Source organism: Gorilla gorilla, chromosome 3 (genome assembly GCF_029281585.2).
Source record: "Gorilla gorilla gorilla isolate KB3781 chromosome 3, NHGRI_mGorGor1-v2.1_pri, whole genome shotgun sequence".
In the NCBI taxonomy this organism is placed as follows: domain Eukaryota; kingdom Metazoa; phylum Chordata; class Mammalia; order Primates; family Hominidae; genus Gorilla; species Gorilla gorilla.
In genome coordinates, this window is record NC_073227.2 from 203744012 (window position 1) to 203771078 (window position 27067).

The window sequence follows — 27067 nt, forward strand, 5'->3', positions numbered from 1 at the left end:
TTGTTTTGGGTTTTTTTTTTTTTTTTTTTTTTTGAAACAAGGCCTCTCCCTGTCGCCCAGGCTAGAGCACAGTGGTGGGATCATCTCTCACTGCACCCTCGAACTCCTGGGCTCAAGTGCCTCCCAAGTAGCTGGGACTTCAGGTGCACACCACCATACCTGGCTAAGTTTTCTAACTTTTTGTAGAGATAGGGTCTCACTATTTTACCCAGGCCTGTCTTGAATTACTGGGCTTAAGTGATCCTCCCAAAGTTCTGGGATTACAGGCATGAGCCACTGTGCCTGGCTAATTGTTTTCTTGAAGCCAGAAATGATATTGGAGCAGTAGATCAACAGTCTACTACTTTAGAATTCTGAATCTTAACAACTATGCTTCTATTTCTTTGAGAGAGAGGGAGAAAAAATGTTTTACATTATTATTATATATCCTCATGAAAAATAAGCCAATAACATAGTATAGTCTTTCTTCCACTAGAAATATTGAGAAATATTTATACATTTTTCATCTTCATGCCCTTTTGCCTAGGAAAGTAATATTTTGATAATTTATATGAAATTTCCAAACTCAGTTTCATTTGATTTTCTTTTCTTTTTTTTTTTTTTTTTTCTTTGAGATGGAGTCTTGCTCTATCACCCAGGCTGGAGTGCAGTGGCGCGATCTCGGCTCACTGCGAACTCCACCTCCTGGGTTCAAGCAATTCTCCTGCCTCAGCCTCCCAAGTAGCTGAGATTACAGGCACCCACCACCACGCCCCTCTAATTTTTTTGTATTTTTAGTAGAGATGGGGTTTCACCATGTTGGCCAGGCTGGTCTCGAACTCCTTACCTCAGGTGATCCACCCGCCTCGGCCTCCCAAAGTGCTGGGATTACAGGTGTGAGCTACCGCGCGCCCGGCTTAATTTTCTTAAAACATGATTTTAGGTTTTTTCCAGAGAAATAAACATGCAGTTTCAAATGGTTAACAACTCATTATCTTAGAAATATAACAGACATTAAAATACATGCTATCATAAGGAAACCGTGTGTAATCAGATCTGCTTATCAGAAATCCTGACCCACACATTTTCGTGTGTATGGAAATTATGGTAACAAAAAACTTAAAATATTAGTGTGAAAAGAGTCCAACTTTATAAACTTAATTCAGATATTCACTTATTAAGCCTTTCCCCTCTCCCCCAACTACAAAGGAAATAGTGAAGAGATTTTTTAGTTACTGTCTCTGGATAAGCTAGGTCTCTGTCAATTTCAGGTGACAGAAAATTGAATTCAAACAGACTTAAGGAAAAAGGGAATACCTAAGTTTCTATAACTGAAAGGCCCAGGAGGTCAAGCACAGCTTATGGCAAAAACCTTAAAGGTTTTTGTGTCTGTGTCTGACCTGTTAGTTTTTGCTCCAGCCCTTGCTCCGCTTGCCTGGGGATGGCTCCATTCCCAGCAGCTTCTATAACGGCAGCAAGGTGGCTGCAGCAATCCCAGCCACACAGCCTCACAGAACAAGCCTGGTGGAGGGGTAAGAATCTCTTTTTAGATTGTTTGTGAAATTCGCTCTTGTTAGACATGTTAGGTCACCTGTACATTTCTGAACCAAACAGGAAGGGAAGGTTATGCACATGGCCTGAGAGGCGGGGAAGGCCGGATACGCAAACGAAAAGTTTCATCTGTTGCCCAAAGAAAGGGAAATGGGTCTGGGGAAGCACAGTGTCCGCTACTTTTATTCTTCCGATGGCCAAAATGACCTGCTGAGCCAGGCCTTCTCACGTCTTGTTTCTTACCTTACCGTGTTGTTGCTGACCTGCCTTTTAGACTGGGCAATTTAATTCAACTTTGTCTGTTTTCTTTTATCTCAGTTTGCTGTCAGATAATGAAGGGGCAAGCTAATATTCTATTAATAAGAATAGCCTAACTTAAATCAATGGCTAGTATAGTATTTTTTTGAAAAAAAGACTTTATTTTAATTGTATAAATAAAACATAATGGTCATCTAGATATTTTCAGCTGAGCTTGCTCTCACAGTGGTCAGACCCAGACTTGATACTTAAGTTGGAAGATTTTAAAACTATTTTGTCAGTTCTCCTAAGAGTGATTAAAGTCCTCAGAAACTGATATTTTTATTAATCTATACCAATAAATGTCATTACCAAGGAGATAAAAATTCATGTTTTCAGCTGGGCTGAGTGGCTCACACCTATAATCCCAGCACTTTGAGAGGCCTAGGCGGGTGGATCACTTGAGGTCTGGAGTTCGAGATGAGCCTGGTCAACATGGTGAGACCCCCGTCTCTACTAAAAATACAAAAATTAGCCGGGCATGGTGGCAGCTGCCTTTAGTCCCAGCTTCTCAGGAGGCTGAGGCAGGAGAATCACTTGAACCAGTTAGGCGGAGGTTGCAGTGAGCTGAGATCGTGCCACTGCACTCCAACCTGGGTGACAGAGGAAGACTCAGTCTCAAAAAAAAAAAAAAAAAGAAAAATTCATGTTTTTCAACTGGTCAGTAAAGCCTGACCTTAAAGGATAATGTTATCAAATGATCATAACCTGAAACACTCAACCACTAATGGATGGTTATAGCTTTTAAACAGGATACTTACATGGGCCATTGAGTGTAGTATCCTTTTGATGCTCCTGGAGAAAGCACTGGCAAATTCTTCTCATCCATTATCCCTTTTATGTCATCAATACTATAGGTCAATTTTTCATGATGGATTTCTTATTATTTCTAATATTATGGCTGATTTACATTTACCACATTTTAATTAATACCTCCATTTTAGTGAGTGTATTCTAGGAGTCCAGGCTCTTGTTTAAAATTTGGGAAATGCCTGATTTTATCTGGAACACACTTAACCTTCCTTAGAAGAACTTTTTTTTTTTTTTTGAGACAGTTTTGCTCTGTTGCCCAGGCTGGAGTGCAGTGGTACGATCTCAGCTCACTACAACCCCTGCCTCCCGGGTTCAAGTGATTCTCCTGCCTCAGCCTCCTGAGTAGCTGGGACTACAGGCACATGTCACCCCGCCTGGCTAATTTTAGAGATGGGGTTTCACCATGTTGGCCAGGCTGGTCTCGAACTCCTGACCTTAGGTGATATGCCCACCTCAGCCTCCCAGAGTGCTGGGATTACAAGCATGAGCCACTGCACCGGCCAGAAGAGCTATTTTATTGAAAGGTGGTTGGCTCATCTCATCCATTTTATATTGATTTGTGTTTGCTACACTTCATAAACTTTCACTTTCTGACCTCCCAAATTTTAGAGCTTCGTCCTACATAGATTCCTATTTACCATACACACTTACTGTGCTAACTCCTAGTGCATTTTCTCTAAAATATAGAATATTTGAGTAGCTTTACTTACAACTAATCCATATTCCTTCATACTCCTACCAATAGATTGTTCTAATCACTAATTTTTTTATTTCTTACTCAGAACAAACATTATATGATTCTTTTCAGCCATCTCTAATCCAAATATTTACTCTCTATGAAGGCAGATGCAAGTAGATTTATGTGTCACGTACTGATGGGGATATGTTCTGAGATAGTTGCTGTTAGGCAATTTCATCATGGTGGAGCATCATGGTGTGTACTTACGCAAATCTAGATGGCACAGCCTACTGCACTCCTAGGCTACTCATCTGTACAGCATGTTACTCTACTGAATACTGAGGCAGTTGTAACACAGTGGTATTTGTGTATCTAAACCTAGAAAAGGTACCATAAAAATACAGCATTATTATCTATGGGACCACTCTTTTATATATGGTCTGTCATTATGTGGCATATGACTATTGTATTTCTATTTCTTCTGGTTTCAAAAAGTATGCCTCATAGAAATTACTATCAGATAGTCGGGGGAAATCACTTGATGTGAAAAAAAAAAACAGTCAAGAAACAAAACTGATTCTACATTATGGCATCAAAAGGAAAATTCTCTTACTGGGGAACATTTCTCTCTACAGATGGACTCATTGACTGCATGGATCCCGATTGCTGCCTACAGAGTTCCTGCCAGAATCAGCCCTATTGTCGGGGCCTGCCGGATCCTCAGGACATCATTAGCCAAAACCTTCAATCGCCTTCTCAGCAAGCTGCCAAATCCTTTTATGATCGAATCAGTTTCCTTATAGGATCTGATAGCACCCATGTTATACCTGGAGAAAGTCCTTTCAATAAGAGGTTAATGCTTCTTTTCCGTATGTAGATTTGTAATGATGTTATCAACAGTTACATACACTTTATGTGAAATACTCATGACTGTGAACCTGAGGAAAGTGCTGTTTTTTAAATACAGTTTTTCCTCTTTCTGCAGATTCTTCACCAAACTTTGTATTTCAAGCATTTTTGACACAGTTCACATACTTTGTCAATTTCAGTACCTGAGGCATAACAGGACATTATATTAAAGAGTCAATAAATCTTCATTTAACTAGTTGATTTTGTTAGCACAGTTGGAAATGTTTCAAAAGAAGCAGTGAAAAGACCCCAAAAGGCAGAACAGAAGTGCCCTTTTTTTTTTTTTAGCTGAGCTCACTAAATAATATAAATTATGAATTAATGTAATGGAACTGCTGACGGCATGGCAGTAAGATTGCATAAGCTGTTTGACTGGTGCTTTGCAGAGCAGTAATGACCTGAAAGTAAAGCAGTAAGTGAAAGCAGGTGTCTTGTGTCTCACTGAGCAAAAGAAGATGATTTACACCAGAACTCCTGGGTCTGCAGTAATTTAACAGCATTAATGCAGTTATAGCCAGCAGTTGATTCAAAGTTGCTGTACAAATGTTCCTTATCACCCCCTTAAATCTTATACTTCTTGGTCCCTGAAGATTTACTGATTGCCTCCGAATTAATTGGAAAGTCTACTTTTCTTCATGTGAGCACCATATGTATGACTTATGAAACAAGCACAGAGTTTATCATTTTAAAAATTCATCTCTAAATTATTAGTCTTGATAACACTCCAAAAAACAGATTGCCACAAATTAAAACCCAGGATAAACACAAGCCCTTTAGAGAATATGCGTTACACTGAATTCAAAGGGACATTGTCTTGGGAGTATTTCAGGTCTGATTTTTGTGAATAACGATGGATTGCATAGCATAGTGTTATTTTATCCTTAGGTTGAATTATCTATAAATCAGGATAATGTTGGCCTGAAAAGACAGATGTTCATTCTCATTCTTCTGCTTTTCCAACAGCCTTGCGTCTGTCATCAGAGGCCAAGTACTGACGGCTGATGGAACTCCACTTATTGGAGTAAATGTCTCGTTTTTCCGTTACCCAGAATATGGATATACTATTACCCGCCAGGATGGAATGTGAGTTAGTCCCATCACGCTATCGCTGAAGGATTTGAAATATAAAAACTAGACCTTCCTGTACCACTGTCATATTTGACTGTCCTTTTAAATATGGAAATGCAGCAACTTTTTAGACTTTACAAACTCGTGACAGTACATATGGCAGAGATTTAAAGTCATATACTCACATACTTCTTCAAAAGTTGATTTTATTTTCTAAGGCATGGTAATACTGTAGTTTTGTAGGAGAATGCTCTTTGTCTCGGCAGATGTATGTTGAAATCTTTAGGGGTGATATTTTATAATGTCTATAACTTGAGCTCAGATGGTTCCGAGAAAAGAGTCAATGGAAAGCAAATTTGGAAAAAAAAAATTGGTGAACTTGGTGAATACACATAGGACACATGAGTATTTATTGTATAACTCTTGGAATATTCCCATAGATCTGAAAATATTTCATATAAAAGTTGGGAGAAAAAGTTGATTTTCTTTATAAAGCATATTAACTTAAGGAGGTGTGTATTGGTAGTTATGTGGGATCCAGACAATTCACTAAGCATACCTTGTTCTTTCTTAGGTTTGACTTGGTGGCAAATGGTGGGGCCTCTCTAACTTTGGTATTTGAACGATCCCCATTCCTCACTCAGTATCATACTGTGTGGATTCCATGGAATGTCTTTTATGTGATGGATACCCTAGTCATGAAGAAAGAAGAGAATGACATTCCCAGCTGTGATCTGAGTGGATTCGTGAGGCCAAATCCCATCATTGTGTCATCACCTTTATCCACCTTTTTCAGATCTTCTCCTGAAGACAGTCCCATCATTCCCGAAACACAGGTAAAATATTCTCACAGGCAGTACTTGTAAATACAAGATCTTCAGATCATGTTTTGCCAGAGAATCTTAAAAATAGGTTATAGAGTCCGGGCACAGTGGCTCACGCCTGTAATCCCAGCGCTTTGGGAGGCCGAGGTGGGCAGATCATGAGGTCAGGAGTTCAAGACCAGCCTGGCCAACATAGTGAAACCCCATCTGTACTAAAAATACAAAAAAAAATTAGCCGGGCATGGTGATGGGCACCTGTAGTCCCAGCTACTTGGGAGGCTGAGGCAGGAGAATCGCTTGAACCCAGAAGGCAGAGGTTGCAGTGAGCCGAGATCACACACTACTGCACTCCAGCCTGGGTGACACAGTGAGGCCCTGTCTCAAAAAAAAAACAAAAACAAAAACAAAAAAAACCACGGATTATAGAATTCCAGTGCTATCTTTAAATAATTCTATAGAATGAATATATAGTGGGTGTTGGGGTGTGTGTGTGTCTGTGTGTGTGTCCTAGAGTAGACATTGTTATAGTAGGATATCTAGTTATTTCTTTTTTCTTTTTTTTTTTTTGAGACGGAGTCTCGCTCTGTCGCCCAGGCTGGAGTGCAGTGGCACAATCTCGGCTCACTGCAAGCTCCACCTCCCGGGTTCACGCCATTCTCCCGCCTCAGACTCCTGAGTAGCTGGGACTACAGGCGAATGCCACCAAGCCAAGCTAATTTTTTGTATTTTTAGTAGAGGCAGGGTTTCATCATGTTAGCCAGGATGGTCTCGATCTCCTGACCTCGTGATCCGCCCACCTTGACCTCCCAAAGTGCTGGGATTACAGGCGTGAGCCACCACGCCCGGCCTTTCTAGTTACTTCTTAAAGATCTACTCAAACAAAATACTTTTTCTTCAGGATATACCTTAAATATTTATTAATAATAGTCAAATGAAACTGTAGCTTAAACTCAATCACTAATAATGTCTTTGTTCATTTATTTATTTATTGAAAAAAAACTTTAGTGCCTAAATGTACCTGACAGCTTGACTGACATTGTACCAAGTGCTACTGACACCACTCACTATTGCACATGGCTATTAGCCTCAATAACTTACTGTTTAATTATTGTTGTCAGTAAAAAGTGTTTTGGAAAAGGTAGTTTTGACAGAAAATATTCATTAATATAACTTTTTAAGAAATAGCCATGCATTCCCCATTCGTTTCGTCTACTGAAATAGCTGAGGATTGTGTTCCGTCCCACATGTTTCCAGTTAGAAATAACTTTCAGATCTTAAAAGTAGGACGTTAGGTATAATAATAATGGGCTTTGCCAGGCGGCGTGGCTCACTACTATAATTCCAGCACTTTGGGAGGCCAAGGCAGGAGGATGGATCGAGCCCAGGAATTTGAGACCAACCTGGGCAACATGACAAAACCCTGTCTCTACAAAATATACAAAAAATTAGCCAGGCGTGGTGGCGTGCACCTGTAGTCCTAGCTACTCAGGACGCAGAGGTGGGAGGATCACTTCAGCCCAGAGAAGTCAAGGCTGCATGAGCCATGAGTGCCACTGCACTCCAGCCTGGGTGCTGGGAGTGAGACCCTGTCTCAAAAATATATATATAATCATAATAGACTGTATTCGTAAAGAGGTAAGGAAAAATCTGTGGTCATTAAAGCACACTAGCACATAGCAGCTTTGTCGTATTCATTCTCCTGATATTTCTTGAACACCCGTTCTGTAGCAGGCGCTGTATGTGAGAACAAAGCAGTAAACCACTCAGATGAGGTACCTGCTCTAACTGAGCTTCCCAACTCATGAGTGGAGAGAGGCAGTCAACAAGAAATACGTCAGGTTGTGATGAGACTTATCAAAAAATAATAAAGCAGGGGACAGTGGATAGAGGTATGATCTTACATAGTATAGTTTGAGAAAATCTCTTCAATAAGGTGACATTTCAGCACAAACTTTAAGAAAGTAAAAGAATAAGCCCTGAAAATACAAGGGGATTCTTGGCTTGTTCAAGGAGTGGCAAAAAGGACAGCAGGCACAGCTGGAGTGAAGGTGGCAGTGAATAAATCACAAGCCATTGAAGACCATGGCAAAGATAACTCTTTGAGAATTGGAAGCCATTGAAGGTGTTTAAGCAGAGCAATGACAGTCACTGATTTCCTCCTTTAAGGAATTTCTATGCTGAGAATATTCTATATCGGGCAAGGGTGGAAACAAGGAGACCAGTTAGGAGGCAACCTCAGTTGTCCACAGGGGAAATTATGGTGGCTTGGACAAAAGTCTTTGGAGGTAGAAGCAGACACGGAAGAGTGGAGTCCAGGGAAGAGGTTGAAACTAAAGAGGTAAATCTGGGAGTCATTCGCATATAAATATGAAGCATAAACCTAGGGAGGGAGTACAGATAGAGACTACAAGAGGTGAGCCAGAAAGGTCTAGGATAACAAAAAGTCAAAAAGGCCGACAGGCAAAGATGTTGCAATAGCAACACCTCAGGGATTCATTGTAAAATGGTCAAGCCAACTTTGAGCTGAAACTTTTAAGAAGTTCATTGTAACCTCAATCAATTTAATACTTCCTCCCCAGGCCCATCTTGCAGGAACTCTAAACTTCGTAGTCAGTCCTAAAATAGACTTTACCTAGAGTCAGTATCTGTCTGTAGGTGCCAAATTTCTAGCAAACTAGGACATTAAAATGGGTTTCAGATAGTCAACAATTCCATGAATACATGGGGTCTTTTCTCCATTCATTCATTCATTCATTCATGCGGTAGGCAAATATTTCATAAAAATTTACTGAGAGCCTACTATGTACAAGGTACTTTACTAGGATAAAAAGAAGAAGACATGCATCCTGCCATTCTAAATGCAATAAAGATTTTAATGAAGAATGATACAAGTTCAAAGGAGAGGTCAATTCCTAAGTAAGCCAAAGAAGGAATCACTGAGGAGTTTGGGCTGAAACAAGGATTAGGCTGGAGAGGGAGGAAAGCACGTTTCAGACTGAAGATGTGTAAGCAGCAGTGGAGTGGCAAAAACAAGTCATGTTGTAGAGGGGACAATGGGGAAGGAGGCAGAAGATGACCCCGGGGCCAGCTGATGAATGGCCCTGAGAAGCAATCTAGTGGAGACCTTGAATTCTTTAGGTGATGCAGAACCAAGACCCCAGTGGAGTTTTTTCAGCATTTCTCTAAAGTTAACTCAAGTGGCAAAACGCACTTGAAAGAAGCGCAGAAGATATTGATAGAAAAGAGAAATGAGTGAACAGGCTGTTCTTGTGAAGTGTATATCCATGCGTATCCAGGGCTCAGATGAAGAGGGCCTCGCAATCACAATGGTAGTGGAAATGAAGAAGAGGGAACACATTAGACAGGGATTGGAAGATAGAATTGGCAGGACATGGTTCCTAACCGAATGTTTAACGGGATCAGGAATAGGATTTACAGCTCACGCAGCTGGCAAGAGTAGGCCTGATGGTTTATTTTCCCACTTTGGCTGGATTTACCTTTCCTACTAATGCAAAATAACATGGTCAAGTTAAATTACATCAGAGAAACACATGCTTTAATGAACAAAATTACAGATATTAAAATCAAGTACAACACATGATATTTTGAAATAGAAAGGCAGCTTCTGGAAGGTCACAGGAAATACATATAATATTCGTAAGAGAGTCCCTTACTCATGGAAAACCTGTCAAATGTATCGGAAATTATTTTGAAAATAAGAGGAAGCAAATGATGGGCTTTAGGGTTAAATCACATGTTATCAGGGTCATTCTGGAGTCACAGAATCTATTTTTCAAACTAACTCCTTGATATTTCACTGATTATGGGAGAACAATGAGTTATCTTTAAACCATTCACCCTAACAACCTACAGTCTTACAAAACTACCCTCAATCTTAAATTTAATGGTTTCCCTGGGTCTAAAAAGTTTCTATATGTTTGTAAACTATTTTGCTTAAGACCGTTTTGTGGCTGAATTCAGTCAGCATGTTTGAAGGAAAATTCCAATGGTAATAAATTCGTGTATCTACGTTAGAAATGCCTCTTACCGTACTGTACCGCATCGCGTCCCTCTTCATGCCAACACTGACTGACAGGCCAGAATGGAAGCTTCCTTCGTCCATTCATTCATGCTGCTTCCAACTGTGTGATTGTTTATATTGAAGCTGACAGCTCTACCCTCAGTACAAGGGGTCTTGGAGGGTTTTACTGAAGTTACTAAAGTTTGGAGGTGGCAGATAGACATCATCTTTAACTGTTCTATGTGGAGGTGGTGGGGAAAGGGGAAACATTGCTGAACACTGAATCACTATTCTAAGATCTTTCCAACATGAAAAGGCAGCCCTTTCTGTCTGAATAGTGAATCTTGATAGAGCAATATAAGGAAGCCTTTGAGAGTACTGTTTAATTCTTCGTGGAGAAAGTAGTGAGTTCCTGGTGCACGTTCTTGAACACAGAGAGCCTTGCACTTACAGCCTATGTAGAAAGCCTATGAAGAGCTGTTCTTATTCACCAAACTAACAGGAGCATTGGTAAAGAGAATCTGAACTCTTTAGAAAAATTGTATATGCTGCCTAAAATACATTTTTCAAAATAAGTAGTTTTGGCATAATGTATTTTGCATTTCTTAATATAAATATTGTCAGCATTCATTGAGCTAGTTACACTGGTAATCTATGGGGTTAAGAGTATAATTTTTTTTAATTTGTAAAGGAGATAATTCTTATGCACATAATTATATTCATTTTTACAGTCCAGTTTCAAATAAAAAAGTGTGAATTGATATGTTCTATGTGCATTTAATAACATTAGTTGCTCTCTAGGATAAATTTTATGGAGCTTTAAAATATTAGCTAATTTACCATCATATCAAAAATCCATGGTAAGTTGGAGCTCAATCTTTAATTATGACAATGTGCTATTATTACATTACCTCTCAACATGGATATGGAATTTGCTACAATCTAACCCAAACGATTGGGTGTTTTTTGTTATCCTTACCGTCTTTATAGGCTGTGACCAGCCAGCTGATGAGGCTATAAGTATTGGTTTAGTCCCTAAATGAGCCAGCTGGCACAGGCCAGATCTTTGGCCTAGACTGCATCCCTGTTCTGAGCTAACCATCTTACAAATGTCTGCTCTAATTCTCCAGGGTGATGGGGTGAAAGATGGGTTAGTGAGAATCCACTGTGACTACTGCACTAACAAGTCAGTGCATGTCAGCCTGATGGAGCAGTCACAGTGTTTCCCGTATGAAGAGTAGCACCCGAGGTATGATTAACTCAGAATAAATGACAAGAGGCTTTTAGGAAGAGACATTTGGGCTGGCAGCAGAGTTATTTTTAATTATTGAATAAGATAACAGCTCAAATGCATATTTGTGAATAGTGATTCTTTTGTGTTTTATTTTAGTTGCTCTAAAGCAGCTAAAATAAGCACATTGTCTTTATGAGTAAGTAAACTAAGACACAGAGAGTCACTATTCACAAACATAGTGAATATGTGCTACATAAATATATTTTATCTAATCGTCATACGTGATCACAGTTTGAAACTTCTGCTTTATTCAAACTTAGGTACTCCACGAGGAAACTACAATTCCAGGAACAGATTTGAAACTCTCCTACTTGAGTTCCAGAGCTGCAGGGTATAAGTCAGTTCTCAAGATCACCATGACCCAGTCTATTATTCCATTTAATTTAATGAAGGTTCATCTTATGGTAGCTGTAGTAGGAAGACTCTTCCAAAAGTGGTTTCCTGCCTCACCAAACTTGGCCTATACTTTTATATGGGATAAAACAGATGCATATAATCAGAAAGTCTATGGTCTATCGGAAGCTGTTGGTAAGTTCCATATAAATCTTTGCTGCAGTGAAGTTTTTCTCAAAGCCAGAACTATCATAAATTAATTGTAACCCAGGGAAGTCAGTGGATAAACAGAATATAAAGAGAATAAGGTTGTCCTAGGGATATTATACCTTGGCTGGTTTAGATCTACCGTGGGAAAAGGAATGTACTCCATGTGGCAAGAAGAAGAAAATATCAGCCTTTTCTGGCTGAAATTATGTTGTAGAGGAATTCTCTGAATGAGGTTTCAGCTTGTCACATCCTTTCTCCCTCATGTTTCTTTCCTTATTTTGTCCCTGTCTTTTTCCGTTTTCTTCTTCTCTTTATAACTTTACCTCCCTGGATTTCCTTATTTGTTTTTCTTTTCTGTATCTAACACTAATGTAGTTTCAATGCATACTGATGTTTAACAGGATAGCAGACATTTGTGTCCATGAATTACATCAGCTGTTTTCACTAGAACGGCCGGTTCATTCAGTGAAAGGATAATCAAGCCAGTTGTTTTATTGAATGACTGGAAAGTGCAATCAAAGTGTGACATGTTGAGAGACAGACAGAGAGAAAGAGAATAGGTATATAGTATAGCTTCAAGCTCAAGCTCAGAACATAAAAAACTAAAGAATGATATGTTTTTTGTTTTAATTATTATTTACCTTAAAATAGAACATTGTACTCTGAAATTAATAGGTAATTTGGATTTGAATTAGTTCAAATCAATCCAGTAATTGCCACTTCTCCTTTCATTTTTTCTCAGTTTTAAAATCCCTGTTTCATTGTGAACTCTGGAAAGCTTTTCATCTGTGATTTATTCATATTACTGCTAGTTTGTTTATTTCTGATAATAATATGTCAACATAATGTCATAATCTGGCTAGCTTTTTTGTTCCATTGAACCTTACTTATCATAAATATTTTCCATAATTTAACACTCTTGAGTGAAAACTGAAGAGTTCTAATTATTCAGATGGCAAACATTATTTTTAGTGGTTATCTAATCACTGTTTGAGACTGACTGATCTAATTACTTAACCAGCTGCCCAATGTGGACTTTATTTTGTGCTGTGAACCCCTCATGAAGGGATGGTATGGGGAAAAAAACACTCATTTTCTATTAAATCAGTGGAAAATAATATTTGGAGATCTTTTTTTTTTTTAAAAAAATCTTCGGTGAAATCTTCTTAAATTAAAAAATAAACTGCTCATAAATAAGTGGAAATACAGTCTCAGAACACAGATGTGAAAAAGGCAGTTTTTTCCAAGTAAGAAAATAAATTGCATTTCCCCCAGTCGTTGGAAAGATGAGCTGTGATTTGTTTGGATTCCAGTGTCAGTTGGATATGAGTATGAGTCGTGTTTGGACCTGACTCTGTGGGAAAAGAGGACTGCCATTCTGCAGGGCTATGAATTGGATGCGTCCAACATGGGTGGCTGGACATTAGATAAACATCATGTGCTGGATGTACAGAACGGTAAGCTCTTGTTCGTAGATAAATGATGTTGTAATGTATTGTTCAGAGATAGCTAATGTTGCCCCCTTTCCAACTCATGAGATTGTAGCAACATTTTATGCTATCCATGCTGTAGGATTAGAAATGGCAGAAAAAAAAAAGGTGAATTTTTAAAGATTATAAAAGCCTAAAGTGGGAACTGTATAATACTTTCTTAAGATACTTTAAAATGTTCATGCATTGATCGCCAAAATGATTTTCCCATTAGAATGTGAAAGACTGACTTTGGTGTTGTAATGGAACATCTCTGAGTGGGAGTCGTCAGCACAGATTCACCTAGAGTGTCTCATTCTACAGTGAGTCAGTGAGTGTGAGACAAAGTACTTTAGAAAGGTTTACCAAAAATGGAGGGAGGGGGGATTTGTTTTTAAAATAAAGAAAAAAAAAATCATGTGACTTCATCAAAATATTTTTAGTAGATTTTAATTCTTGGGTAATTATTCTGAGTATCTAGATTTTTTTTCAGTTCTTCTCAGACTATTAGGGAAATAAAACATTCTGCCACTCAAATGGGGTCACATATATTGTTACTTGACTTGGTGAATATTGGGGGAAAAAATGAATAATCTGAGAAAAAAGCAAGAATCAAAAGCGTTCCTGGGAGTAGACCTGATAATGTGCCAGTGAATATGCTCCGAAGAAACATGTTTCAAATGCTGCAGACCAAAAGAGGAGTATTTGCAAAATATGACCAGCTTAATCTCATCAAGAATATTATTTATATGAAACACAATTCTGTTGTCTAGACTGTGTTTCCAACATTTTGCCCATATACTAGCTGCATCTCAGACAACCTGAAGGGTGCTTCGCTGGAAAAGCAAGACCGTAAGTTAATCTATTATACTTTAGCATCCTGTCCTACACCATATCATGCTAGTACTCTACTTTTACTGATAGCCAGAGAAAAAAGTCACAGTCTCAGCAAAATAATCTAACTCTTGACTTTGCAGAGGTTTTTGGAAGGTTCAGAATGTTGACTTGACCATGTAATACAATTAAATGTTTATAGTTAATGGTCACTTTTTCAGATTAATGTTGCTTCAGTGTTCATTCCTGCTTAAAACAATTTTTTTGTGTGTCAGTGTCAGAGAGGGTGCATTTTAACCTTCCAAATATATACAGAAAAAAGTAGTTTTCAGACCATTACTTGAAAATGCTCGTGCTGGGCCTGATGCAGTGGCTTATGCCTGTAATCTCAGCACTTCGGGAGGCCAAGGCAGGTGGATCACTTGACGTCAGGAGTTTGAGACCAGCCTGGCCAACATGATAAAACCCTGTCTCTACAAAATATACAAAAATTAGCCATGTGTGGTGGTACGCACCTGTAGTCCCAGCAACTCGGGAGGCTGAGGTGGGAGAATCTCTGGAACCCAGGAGGCAGAGGTTCCAGTGAGCTAAGATCGTGCCACTGCACTCCAGCCTGAGTGACAGAGTGAGACTCAGTCTCAAAAAACAAAAAAGGAAGAAAATACTAGTGCCTTCCCTCCAGGAAATAATAGTCTGAGAAAACCAGTAGTAAGGAAAAACAAACAAAAAAGCAGAAAAACCCTTCCCTGCTTCACTATTTTATAGCAGTATATTAAGCTCTATACCCCTTCCAGTTACGTCCTGGACATCAGGATGCAGTTCAGTTTGCACCCCAAATTAAGCAGAGCAGATAACTAGTGCCACATGCAGCACACATTGAAAAGGTGGGACTCGTGACTAAGCAGGGGACTCCAGTGTTCTCTCAGAGCCTCTCTTAACTCATCAGTGGTGTCTGAAGCAGTAGTAGTTTCATTCTGTTATATTAGTAGCACAAGGTTCAATCATGGTCGTTTAAAATGCGAAGCCATATGGCAAACATGCTAGTAGCTGCTCTTGATGAAATTGTGTAAAATTATATTTCACACAGTTTGAACATATTTCTGTATTCCTTCAGAAGCCCTCTACAAACAAAACTAGGGGAAACGTCTCTAGATGCCATTTAGTTATGATGAGAGTATAGGGTAAAGTTCATAACCAGTTAGCTACAGGATTTCACTCAAGAGATTACGAATCAATAGGAAAACTACAGGCATCTCTGTAGCTCCGAAAAAGCCCATGCCTCTGTAATTCACCATTGTATGATACAACACACGATATTATATTCAGGAGGATTCAGAAATGTGTAGATGTTCTGTGTATGTATAATATAAATACACACATATTCTAAACCAGAATAACATATGGGTAACTTCTATTAAAATACCAGGGCAGATGTAAAAACCGAACTTTCCAAAATGCTGTCCTCAAAAAAAAATGTTCTAAATTATAAAATATATTTAGGCCAAGCACGGTGGCTCACACCTGTAATCCCAGCACTTTGGGAGGCTGAGGTGGGCAGATCATTTGAGATCAGGAGTTCCAGACCAGCCTGGCAACATGGTGGAACCCCGTATCTACTAAAAATACAAAAATTAGCCAGGCATGGTAGTGGGCACCTGTAATCCCAGCTACTCAGGAGGCTGAGGCAGGAGAATCACTTGAGCCAGGGAGACAGAGGTTGCAGTGAGCCAAGATTGTGCCACTGCACTCCAGCCTGGGTGACAGAGCAAGACTCCATCTCAAAAATAAATAAATAAAAGAAAATATGTGTTGTTTTTAAATGTGAGATAACCTCAGCCACAGGCTGAACAGATTGCAGTTTAGAATTTTATCCAAGAACATTTTGACAAGTAGTGGCTTTCCAAAGTGACATGTGTCTAATTGAATAAACAAAGTGATTTGTAGTCATGACAAGGTGGATGAGCTATAGAAAGACATGAAGGAAGAAGAGAATACGGAAACGTAGATGCTGACAGTTATTCGTGCAGGCGCCCTGAAACATGGAAATAAATATTCTCATGTTCATCTTTCTGTTCTGTCATCATAGAGAAGAAGCAGGAAGGGCCAATCGTTCAAAGTAATGACTGAATAAATCAGATGTTGTAGAGCGGTAGTCTGACTTGTAGGATTCTTCTGATGAAAATTACACAACTGGCTCTTATAGGAAATTATAGCTCCATAATTATCAACTAACGTAATCACAGAAAGAAGAATCTTAGATATCACTAATGCATTCTTTGAATATTCAAGGCAAAATGCATTTCACCTCTTGTTATGATCCAGCCTTATTTAGCTTATTTTTCTTAAATTTGAATAAACCTGTTTTATTTTCCCTGATTTCTTTATGTAAATTTGCTATGATTATTACATCACCCAAATAGCAAAGCATTAAAAAAGTAATCACAGAATGCACCTAAAATGTGCTGAGTTATAAGGAGAACATAATTATTCTAATTTCTTCTTCACTTTAAAATTATCCCGAAGTGGGGGAAAAAGCACTTTCTCAAGTTTCCTGATTGTACTTTCGTGGGATTATTCCTTCAACAGTGTATCTGCTAAGAAGGAGGGCCATTATCTCTGAGAACTGCTTTGGAACATAGAACATTCAATAAATAGAATATATGCCGCTCTAAAGTCAAAGCAGCAGGTGGTGGATACAGATGATAACACATTGAGAAGTGTCATAAACTATGCATGGAACAATAGCAGCTGACTACCCCGTGTGCATCACGCCAAAATGGAGCCACTGATCTGTATATAGCAATGGCAAAAGCAATAAAATTACAATCTCAACTCAAATCTAATTTCTAACCATGAAAATATTTAATATTCATTTGGAAGCTTTTCTCAGATTTTCACTGAAGACCATAAAAGAGCAGACTGGCATTTTGTCTTGATAAAATTATTGGCACTTCCATGCCTTAAAGCAGAATTCACTTTAAATAATACATTGGCCTTCTACAACAGTTTTGTTATGTTCGACATTTTGAATAACCGCATGTATATGCATTCTCCTATCGGATGAGAGTGTACGCAGGAATAGTCTTTGACAGGATAGGTAGAGTTAAAATAAGCCTGTATTATCATTACAGCTTTGGAGTTTGATGTCTATTTTCTACCTTTGTTTTCCACAAAGTTTGTTAACTTTAAAGAAAATTATAAATTCAAAAGAAATTTGTATTCCTGGTTCACATTTTTATTAATTGAATATTTTCAATATTGATTAACAATTAGGCAAACTTGTTATTCCCTAAAGAACATTATGTAGAGCCTGTTCTCAAACCTGGTTGCACGTTAAGATCATCTGGAGAGTTTTTCTAAATTTCAGGGCTAAGGCTGCACCTCAGACAAATTAAACCACCGTCTCTCTGGGTGAGAACCAGGCATTAATATTTTTTGGCAACTCCCCGGGCCATTCCAGTGTATAGCCATGACTGATCATCACTGATGTTGAGAATTGGGGTTTTAATTCTTCTCAGTCTTTTGTTCCTTTCACCAGACATGATTTCAGTTCACAGTAGACAGCACTTTTGGTGTATATCCTATGGACTTTATCGTGTAATATTTTACACTAGGTAGTTGAATACAATTCTTTCTAATGGAGCTTCAAATAAGAATGTCTTAATCCAGACCTGACAGGCATTGAATTATAGTTAAAACAATCATGAGCATGTTTGCTTTTCACCTTTACACTTTTTCATCATAAGAAAAACAATGCACTTTATTTCTTCTAGGTATACTGTACAAGGGAAACGGGGAAAACCAGTTCATCTCCCAGCAGCCTCCAGTCGTGAGTAGCATCATGGGCAATGGGCGAAGGCGCAGCATTTCCTGCCCCAGTTGCAATGGTCAAGCTGATGGTAACAAGTTACTGGCCCCAGTGGCGCTAGCTTGTGGGATCGACGGCAGTCTGTACGTAGGCGATTTCAACTATGTGCGGCGGATATTCCCTTCTGGAAATGTAACAAGTGTCTTAGAACTAAGGTACGTCTTTCCTAAATTTGGGCTTTTAACCAAAGCTAAACGTGCCTTTTTTAAAAAAAGGTTGAGTCTGATGTACTGATTCATTCATAGAAAAATACCATCCCGAGGTTTAAAATTTCCCCCAGAAAGAAGTCAAATTCTTGCTTAAAGTTAAGAGAAGCATAACACATATAAATTGTCCCATAAGTGTATTAAAGAGCATAAAGTCACCCAATATATCAAATATCTTACTGATTTCAGTGAATTTTCTGTGCTCTAAAAGGCTAGAGCTATGATTCTTAAATCTCTTTCGCTTTCTTTAGAATAACCCTGTGACATAGGTGTAGCTCTTTTATTTCACAGTGGTTGAAATTAAGACATAAAATATTTTCCTGTGATTTCAGGACCTGATATTAAATAGACTAAGGCTACAACTTTTAACTAGAATATTGGATCTTCAGGTTGGGTTAATCCATTAGCCATAATGCCAATAGTAAAAGTAACATACTGTCTTTGCTTTGTTCATTTAAGTGTGATTTTCAAATCATTCTATTCTGTAAGTTATTTGGTAAGCCCTAGACTACAGAATTCATTTCCAGTATCATTTCTGCCAAGTTGGCAATTTTCCATACAAATAATTAAAATCTCAGAATTCAACTCATTATATTTTAGAAGTCTTTTCTAACTGTGCTTTCTTTTTTTTTTTTTTTTTTTTTTTTACCTTTTTTTATCTGCTTCCACCAAGAAATAAAGATTTTAGACATAGGTAAGCATCTTACCTTAAGGTTATTGTATATTTTCAAATATCCTTTTTACATTTCAATGTGACCCTCTGAAATTGTTTTCTAAGAATATTTCATCATGAGAGAGGAAACTCAGTATCACAGATCATCGAAGGAATTAAAAGTGCTTAATTGAACAATTATTATACAATATATTGCGAGTTATTTACGTGATATAATTTGAGAAATCTTTTTCAGTTGGTTCATAAAATAAATTTCATTACAAAAAAGTATAAGGAATATCTCTCTATAACAAAATGATTTCCAAGCATTAGTTACTGACCGACACAATCTAAGCCATGTTGAACAGAATGAAACCTGAAGCACAGTAGGGAGGTTTGAGAAGGCCTGCCTGGTTCCAAGAAAACCCCTGACAGGTTGGGTTTTATTGGAGACTCTTTAAGAGAAAGAATCTAGAAATATTTTACCTTGGCAAATTTTTTAAAACATACGATTATGTGAACATGTGGCTTGGCAGAGTGAGAGGCCCCAAAACTGAAGCTTAATTATTAGCTTCCCGTAAATTCCTCTTTGCCTATAGTTTATATTTTCCTAAGTTGGGAGAATTACTAGATTTAAGAAGTAATGTTTTCATTGCCATTATTATGGAGGAAATGACTTTCTTCAAAGTGAAGGACGAATATAGTTGAAGCAAATATATAGACTCAGAAGTGTTTCATGTTCCGCTTTCTGTGTACACGTAGCTGCAGAAGATACAATAAAGACTTGTTTGGACACATTTGATTGAAAAACTTTGCTCAGGATAGAAAAAAAAAGGCGGAGGAAACCAGTGTTTTAAAGTAAAGCTAGCAAAAAGCTAGACAGGTTAGACATGCTAGATCTAGTTTGGTCATTAAAATATCTAATGAAATGATATCAGATAGAAACATTCATAATATTTTATGTGAGGTCTTTTAGATGAATAAGTCAACATAACCTCTTTAAACTGTTGTGTAGTGATTGACAACTAGCAAACAAAAAACGAAGTTCTACTGAAAGATGGATAGCTGTCGCATATCAGGGTGACCCAACCTGGCCCCATGATCTTTTCCTGAGATCCCCTATTGATCTTATACTTGCAGCTAATAGCTCAGTCACATGCTAAAATCAACACTTCATCTCCCCAGGATACTGAGCGTGCAAAGCTCTGCTATTAGAAACCACAGTAGAATTTCAAAAACTTTCTGGTCTTGTTTTCTTGGTAGCTGTGGAGAAAAGAGGAAAGACAGACAGGTTGCACACCAAGTAAATGTGAAAATGCTGGAGGCAATACAGAAAAAACTATCAAAGCAGCTACCTTTTAACAAGCAGGCCTATTCCATGCCAGGCATGGTGCCAGATATTTTATATCTGTTATTGCAGATCCACACAGCAATCCCTCAGGGTTATAGGTGACGTAGTAGAGGCTCCAGGAGGTTATGTATCTTCCCCAAAATACATATCTAAGAAATGGGTAGCAGACAGTTAAACCACGCTAAAAATATGTTCTTTCCACGGCACCACACAGCCGGTTTTTCTGTGTCCCAATGGCCAAGATTCTCTAGGGGCTCATTCCCTGGGTATGCAAAAAGCAAGACTTATTTCACAATCATTTTACCTGTTATTTAAAGCCATAATCTCTCCCTCTGGAAAAAAAGATCTATGAGGTTAGAGTTACATCTTTATTAACAGTAGAAATTCATTTTGTACTAACTCCTGGTGTTTGGCAGTGATACTATTGTAATCCCTCTCTCATGATCCTCCATAATCCTTCTCCTCTGTCCATCATCCTAACTACATTTGTGCTTCTGCATTTCCTTTATGTGCCATGCATGAAGAGTACACTTTTTGGGTTTTATATGGATATTTAATTATATGAAATCAATCAGTGTTAACTGATCACTTACCGTGTGTTAGGCACTTTGAAAAATAATAATGTAAGACAAAGTACCTCCTCTCAGAACTCACAATCTAGCAGAGGAGACAAGGTATATATGTGACACATTAAATAACATTATCAGTATCATTCTTTGACACTTAATCATACCCGTGGTCCATGGTTTCAAATGTGAGAATAGTTCTGTGAAGGAAGAGATTACTGGGAGATGGCACTATGGTAAGGAAACATTTTCTGGAAGGGCTGATATTTGAGCTAGGTCTAAAAATGAAGTCTGCTTAAATAGAACAGCAAGAAGAAAAGAGGGCAGTCATGAAGAAATAGAGAAAGCAAGTAAAGTTACTGGGGACTGGGGGAGAGCTGAGCAAGACACGTTCTGAGAGTAATCAGACCCACCTGAATGGAACAGGGGGTTCATGGTGGTAATCACGAGAGATACAGGCAGAAAGGCAAGGGAGGGTCAGATTGCTTGGGGCCTTGAGTGCTCTAAGGAATTATTCTCTCCTATAGGATACCTGAGACAGTGGGGACCCATTTTAAGATCCTGAACAAGTGGCACACTCAAAGTGGCCTTTTAGGAAGAGTAATTTGGTGTCAGAGTTCAAAATGATTGAACATCAGATCAATTAGAAAGCTGTTGCAGCTTGAGATGCTAGATACCTAAAATAGGATGGTTAGCAGTGAAGAAAGCCAAGCGATAAAATAAAGGGAAGGAGAGAATGGAGAGTCTTTGTCTAAGTGATAAGAAAGAGGAAGATGTAGAGAATGTGTAAGGTCTTTGAGCCCAAATCATCAAACATGATCATGTCATTGATAAAATAGGGATTCCATCTGCTTAGTAAGTAATAAAATTGACCTAGCAAAGTCAACATATTTTAGTTCATTGGAACTTCTTCTTTTAGCTTAAAAAATTAAAGTTCTTTTCAGATGCTTCTTCCTGTGTACCTGCCTATCGTTACCTTCCCTTTCCTGGTTCATAAGATCCTTCCTGGCATGCTCCTTATCCTTGCTTTCTTGGGCAGCATGAGTCATGAGAGGCTTAGGAACAGGTCATAGGAAGAAAAAGAAATTCAAAAGTGTGTCTAAATCTACAAAAGGAATGGTATTGCCAGTTGTTAATGATTAAAATATAAAAATGCACACTTTTTATCCTCTTCTATATTTCATATACTGTAAACGGTCTCATTAGTTGGACTAATGGGGGAATAATAAAAATACTGAATAAAAATTAGTATAAAAACACATTGTCTTATTTTAAAATTCAGAGAGTGTTCTGTTATATCAAACTAATAAGCACCACCAGGATATTACCTGAAATAAAAATTCTTAGCTATACTTTAATGAATAGGTATAAATATTACTGATCAACATATTAAACTTTTTATATACATAGAAGCTGCTACAATTCTTTAAAAATGTCTTTCTTTTAGATATACCAAACATTTCCTTCTCTGATGTTTATAGTATTAGTTTGCTAAGGAGCCCCTTTAATATGTGGTAAGTTTTACCTCATCCTTGTTCCAATTCTCACACATTCCAAAATTTAAAAATTACATTAATTAACTAATACCAGCCAAAGGGCACTTAAACATGTAGAACTAAAAATCAACTTTGTGAATTTTATATTACCAATTAAAGGATCAAAGAAAGTGTCAATCATAAGTCTGTGAATTTGAATCCATTAAAGTGTAGATACCAAATTATAAAAGTTTTATTCAGCACTCCTTATTGACTTAATATTTAAAAATCAAGCAGGCATGGAAATATCACACCCCAAGTCCCTGCTTGCAATATTCTAAACAGTCTTTTGGTTACCATAAAAGAAGCTGTTTTACTTTTATATGTGAATATAGTTTGTTATGCTTCTTCAAATGTCTTGTGTTCTAAAGGCTGTGGCGCAGTTTCCAACTCAGAAGATAGAAGTGCTAATAGTATCTGTTCTCTGGCTTGTTCTTTGTGAATATTTCTCTAGTCTAAGAAGGTTGAATTATGACAGAATAAATGAGCAAATCCAGCCTGCACTTACCACTGGATCTGTGTCTAATTGAATGAGACTAGAGAAGATGTCTTGATAATTGTGATGATCTAGGCAATTCAGGATGAGTTAAGAATCAAGGTGTAATATACTAAAGGTTCTGAACTTGATCTCGGTTTCCTTGGTTTTGCTGTTAGTCAAAATTGTAATATTTCAAACCTTTCTGAAATAGTGAAATCTCAATCAATCACATGAGAATGCTGCTGTGCTTCCACTAAGCAGAGATTTCCCAAAACCAAGCATTTTGAAAATCCCTGTGCTCCAGCTGCTGGCTGCAGCCGCTATCGTCGTGGTAGCCTCACGTTTTCACAGTCGATAGATTACTGACCTAAAAATTCACCACTTGTTGTACCCACACACCCGCCTCTTCAGTGCTTTGGCTTTTCAGAAAGTTGGAAAGCAAGCACGAGCTCACACTGTCAACTCTCTATGCTTAAATTAGGTGACCTTGAATCCCAGTCCTATGGCATATGATTCAGAGCTTCACTGCCACCAGTCTGTCAACTAGAAATATCCAGACTCACTTTTTTTCCTTTTAGTACTTCCATGCTGATCCCTCTTTTCATTTAGGAGAGACCAGCATCTAACAACCAGCTCTAATTTGCCATCCTAGCCTGCGCTGCTGAGAATTTGTCAAGTTCTCATTTCCTACCATCCTGTGGGAATATTTCCAGAGGCTAATTCTCTTCTCTAGGGCCACGTAGACTCCCCCACATTTGTTCTTCTGGACAATAGAGTTGTGTCCAAAAGTACAGCTTTCATTTGTCAGACATTTTTAAAGCCATTGACATTTGTTGCTTGATGGAGAAATTTCTATGTCTTCTAGGAAGGAGATGCTTCAGGACAGGAAATAAGCAAATATAAGCAGCACTTTGGGCATTCTCTCTTTACTTCCCCACTAGGATAAAACTGATGACAATAAAGGCAAAGCTTATCACTTGAATGTCCATTCATTTTTGCACCGAGAAAACTCACGTCCCATAGCTAAAGAGGATGCCACCACCACTGAAGCTGCCACCTCAATAATCTGTTTGTTTGTTTTTTCTCAAAATGAGGGCATCCTGAGGAAGTGTGCATGATTCATTTACCATGAATGAATCATCATTGTTCATCATTACTCTCTAAACAATGTAAAGTGGGTATATTAAGATGAGTCTTCATTATTTTAATAGTTTAGGATATTATAAACTGCTGTTATAAGTAAGAAAACAGATTTAAACCTAACCAAGTTTAGGTTTAACAAACCTAAACCTAAACCAAGTTTAAACCTAATCAGTGTTTTTCTTTTAATATTTTCAGAAACAACTCATACTTTAGTTAATTATTGTATTCCTGCACTTTCTAAGGTTATAAGGCAAAAGACATTGCACTGTAAGAAGAGACAGGACAAAAGCGAGTATAAGGACGGTTAATTCTTAGTGAGTATGTAGTATGCGCTAGGCCCTGTTCTAAGGATCTTACATACATAGTTCGTGTAATCCTCCCAGCATCCTGTGAAATATGTATTATTATCACCACCTTTACAGGTAAGGAACCTGAGGCACAGATAAGTTAGGCAACATGCCCAGATCATACATTTAGTGTTAGTAATGAAGTTAGGACTTAAACCCAGGCAATCGGGTACAGAGTTCATACTCAAAAGATATACAACTGAGAAGAAAAAAAAGTATGTGTGTTATGTATACACATGAGTGTATGCACACCATGTACACAGCTAATCACAGTTAACTGTATAATCAGGGAGGTAGGAAAGACCAGAGGGGCCTCTCCAATGTCATGTCTTTCAAAGTAGACTCAGCTTGGTGGAGTTACAACTCTGTCACCAATTATATACACCTGAAAGACCAGCTGTGTCAACATTAGACTATTTATAGAAAGGAAAAAAAAAAAACCTCTGTAAAATTGCTCTGAATGTTATATTGATATGTAACTCTTCACTTCTTACAAAGTAATAAGCTGCCACATTAAGGGATGCAATATGTGTTGCTGCATTTAAAATTGTAGGCATCAACTTAGGAAAATGATATCATAACACTTAGCACAGCAAGCTGATCATTTGGCATAACCCAGTTGTTCTGAAATGTTTTTCTTGCACAGTGACTTGCATCTTTCTGAGTTCCTCTTACTTTTTACCATTTCACACACATTTACACACTCTAAGATGTCTTGCTCTAGTCTGTCTTTTGTCACTCAAAGATATTAAAGGCTGGAAAGGAGATCCCAAAGCTGAAGGACATACAAAGCTCAAGCCTTTGTATGTCTTTGTATTTCTCTGTATACTAACATCACAGCCTAAGAGCTCTTCAGAGCTCCACACGGCCTCTACAGACTCCATGTGTGATCTGCTGTCCTCCCTCTAACAACGTGAGAAACGCTTAAACAATTTTAAGATAGAATCTCTTACAGGAATGATGAAGTACAGCTATTCAGCACTTAGAAGGAAAATTATTAAGTAGTGAAAATTGTTTTATTAGAACCTAACCTCATTGGTAATGAGGAGACTACTGCATCACTATTAGAATAAAAATATTCATATAGGTAGGTTGATTCTAAATATTTTAGATGTTCACAAATAAAATAAATGGAAACAAGCACATAACTGTGTGTGTGTGTGTTCGTGGCTGTATGTGGAAAGAGGGAGAGGAAGAGAGAGAATGAGAATTAATTAGTGTAACTAAGTTCGTCATCAAAAGATACATGGAGTTTGATAGATTCCCATCATGTTGACGTCTTGGTTGGGACACCAAATCATTTAAATTATTTTTCAGGTTTTTGTTCAGAAGACAATCTTTGCACATGTACAAGATTACATTAATTTTAAGAATGTGGCATTGAGTGTTTGTAAGGATATTAACTTTTTAATTCCAATGATACGTCATAATTTGTCCCCTCCTTAACAGTGTTGGGCTTACCATTTTTTACAAGCAATGGGACATAAAATGTTTTACATTTGCATTTCTTTATATTTATAAAACTGAGGCACTACATTTTGTATGTCACTACATTCATAGACAGGTTTCAGAGCAGCTCAGTATACAAACTTTGGAAAGAAAACTGAAGGATCCAGCATCCTAGCTCACTGCCACAGGCCACCAACTAAGACTCCCCCGTACACTTGAATGAGCTCATTTTAATATTTAACCCCATAGGACAGACACCGGCACTTTTCTGGATTATGATAGAGCAACCAAGACAGATACAGTGGTACATTTCTTCAGGGGGAGGGTTTTTAGTTTGAAAGGATAATACCCTATGGCGAGGTATGAGTGGAATCAGTAGTATATTGTACTTCACTGGAGAATTTGATGGAGACATGCTTCCCCTGGAATAAACTTTATGTCCCTCATTCAGGGGCAGTTTTTTAATGGCTTTGCATTGAGCACAAAAGATTTAGACAATTTGCTTCTTTGTTTTAGGGTAGACACATATTGCCTTTCAAAGGTAATATTTTTTAAGATGACTGTTAGTAAATTGTTGAATCCTCAGCATCAGGCAGGGAAGGCAAACAGTAATATCAGAGAAATGCTACCTGCGAGCACATTCTTTTAAGTCATTATTAAATAGACAGTACTGTTCATGTCTAATCTTTGATCATGGATTCCACACTATAATCAGTTTCTCATGATCTGTTTTATTTTGCTTTTAATTTCCCTCTGTGTATTAGCAGTAACTCCCTTTGATGTTTATGTATGATCCTTTTCACAGCAGCAACCCAGCTCATAGATACTACCTTGCAACGGATCCAGTCACAGGAGATTTGTACGTTTCTGACACAAACACCCGCAGAATTTATCGCCCAAAGTCACTTACGGGGGCAAAAGACTTGACTAAAAATGCAGAAGTCGTCGCAGGGACAGGGGAGCAGTGCCTTCCGTTTGACGAGGCGAGATGTGGGGATGGAGGGAAGGCTGTGGAAGCCACACTCATGAGTCCCAAAGGTACCGGCAGTTGGCGATTTGAGGATTTCTTTTTATTTATTAAAAAAAAAAAAGGGTAGAAAATCCATTTAGTGCCTAGTCATGTTTAATGCTGAGTCTAACTTTTTACCTTTGACAGTGTTCTGGAAAGCTGTTTCACATCTAGGGTTTTTA

General features: G+C 38.0%; 1 protein-coding gene across 24 annotated transcripts in view; it reads left to right on the forward strand.

Moving 5' to 3' along the window:
* Positions 1–27067, forward strand: part of TENM3 (teneurin transmembrane protein 3) — a 652872-nt gene that overhangs the window by 581169 nt on the left and 44636 nt on the right. For 11 of the 24 annotated variants that reach the window (XM_055385106.2, XM_055385110.2, XM_055385116.2 and 8 more), the window contains 8 exons: positions 3955–4171; positions 5192–5311; positions 5871–6132; positions 11696–11963; positions 13292–13435; positions 18055–18304; positions 19029–19049; positions 26682–26914. In XM_055385106.2, the coding sequence (XP_055241081.2) occupies positions 3955–4171; positions 5192–5311; positions 5871–6132; positions 11696–11963; positions 13292–13435; positions 18055–18304; positions 19029–19049; positions 26682–26914 (1515 nt within the window). The remainder of the gene's footprint in view (positions 1–3954; positions 4172–5191; positions 5312–5870; positions 6133–11695; positions 11964–13291; positions 13436–18054; positions 18305–19028; positions 19050–26681; positions 26915–27067) is intronic. The other 13 variants (XM_055385113.2, XM_055385118.2, XM_055385108.2 and 10 more) reach the window with 3 other exon arrangements.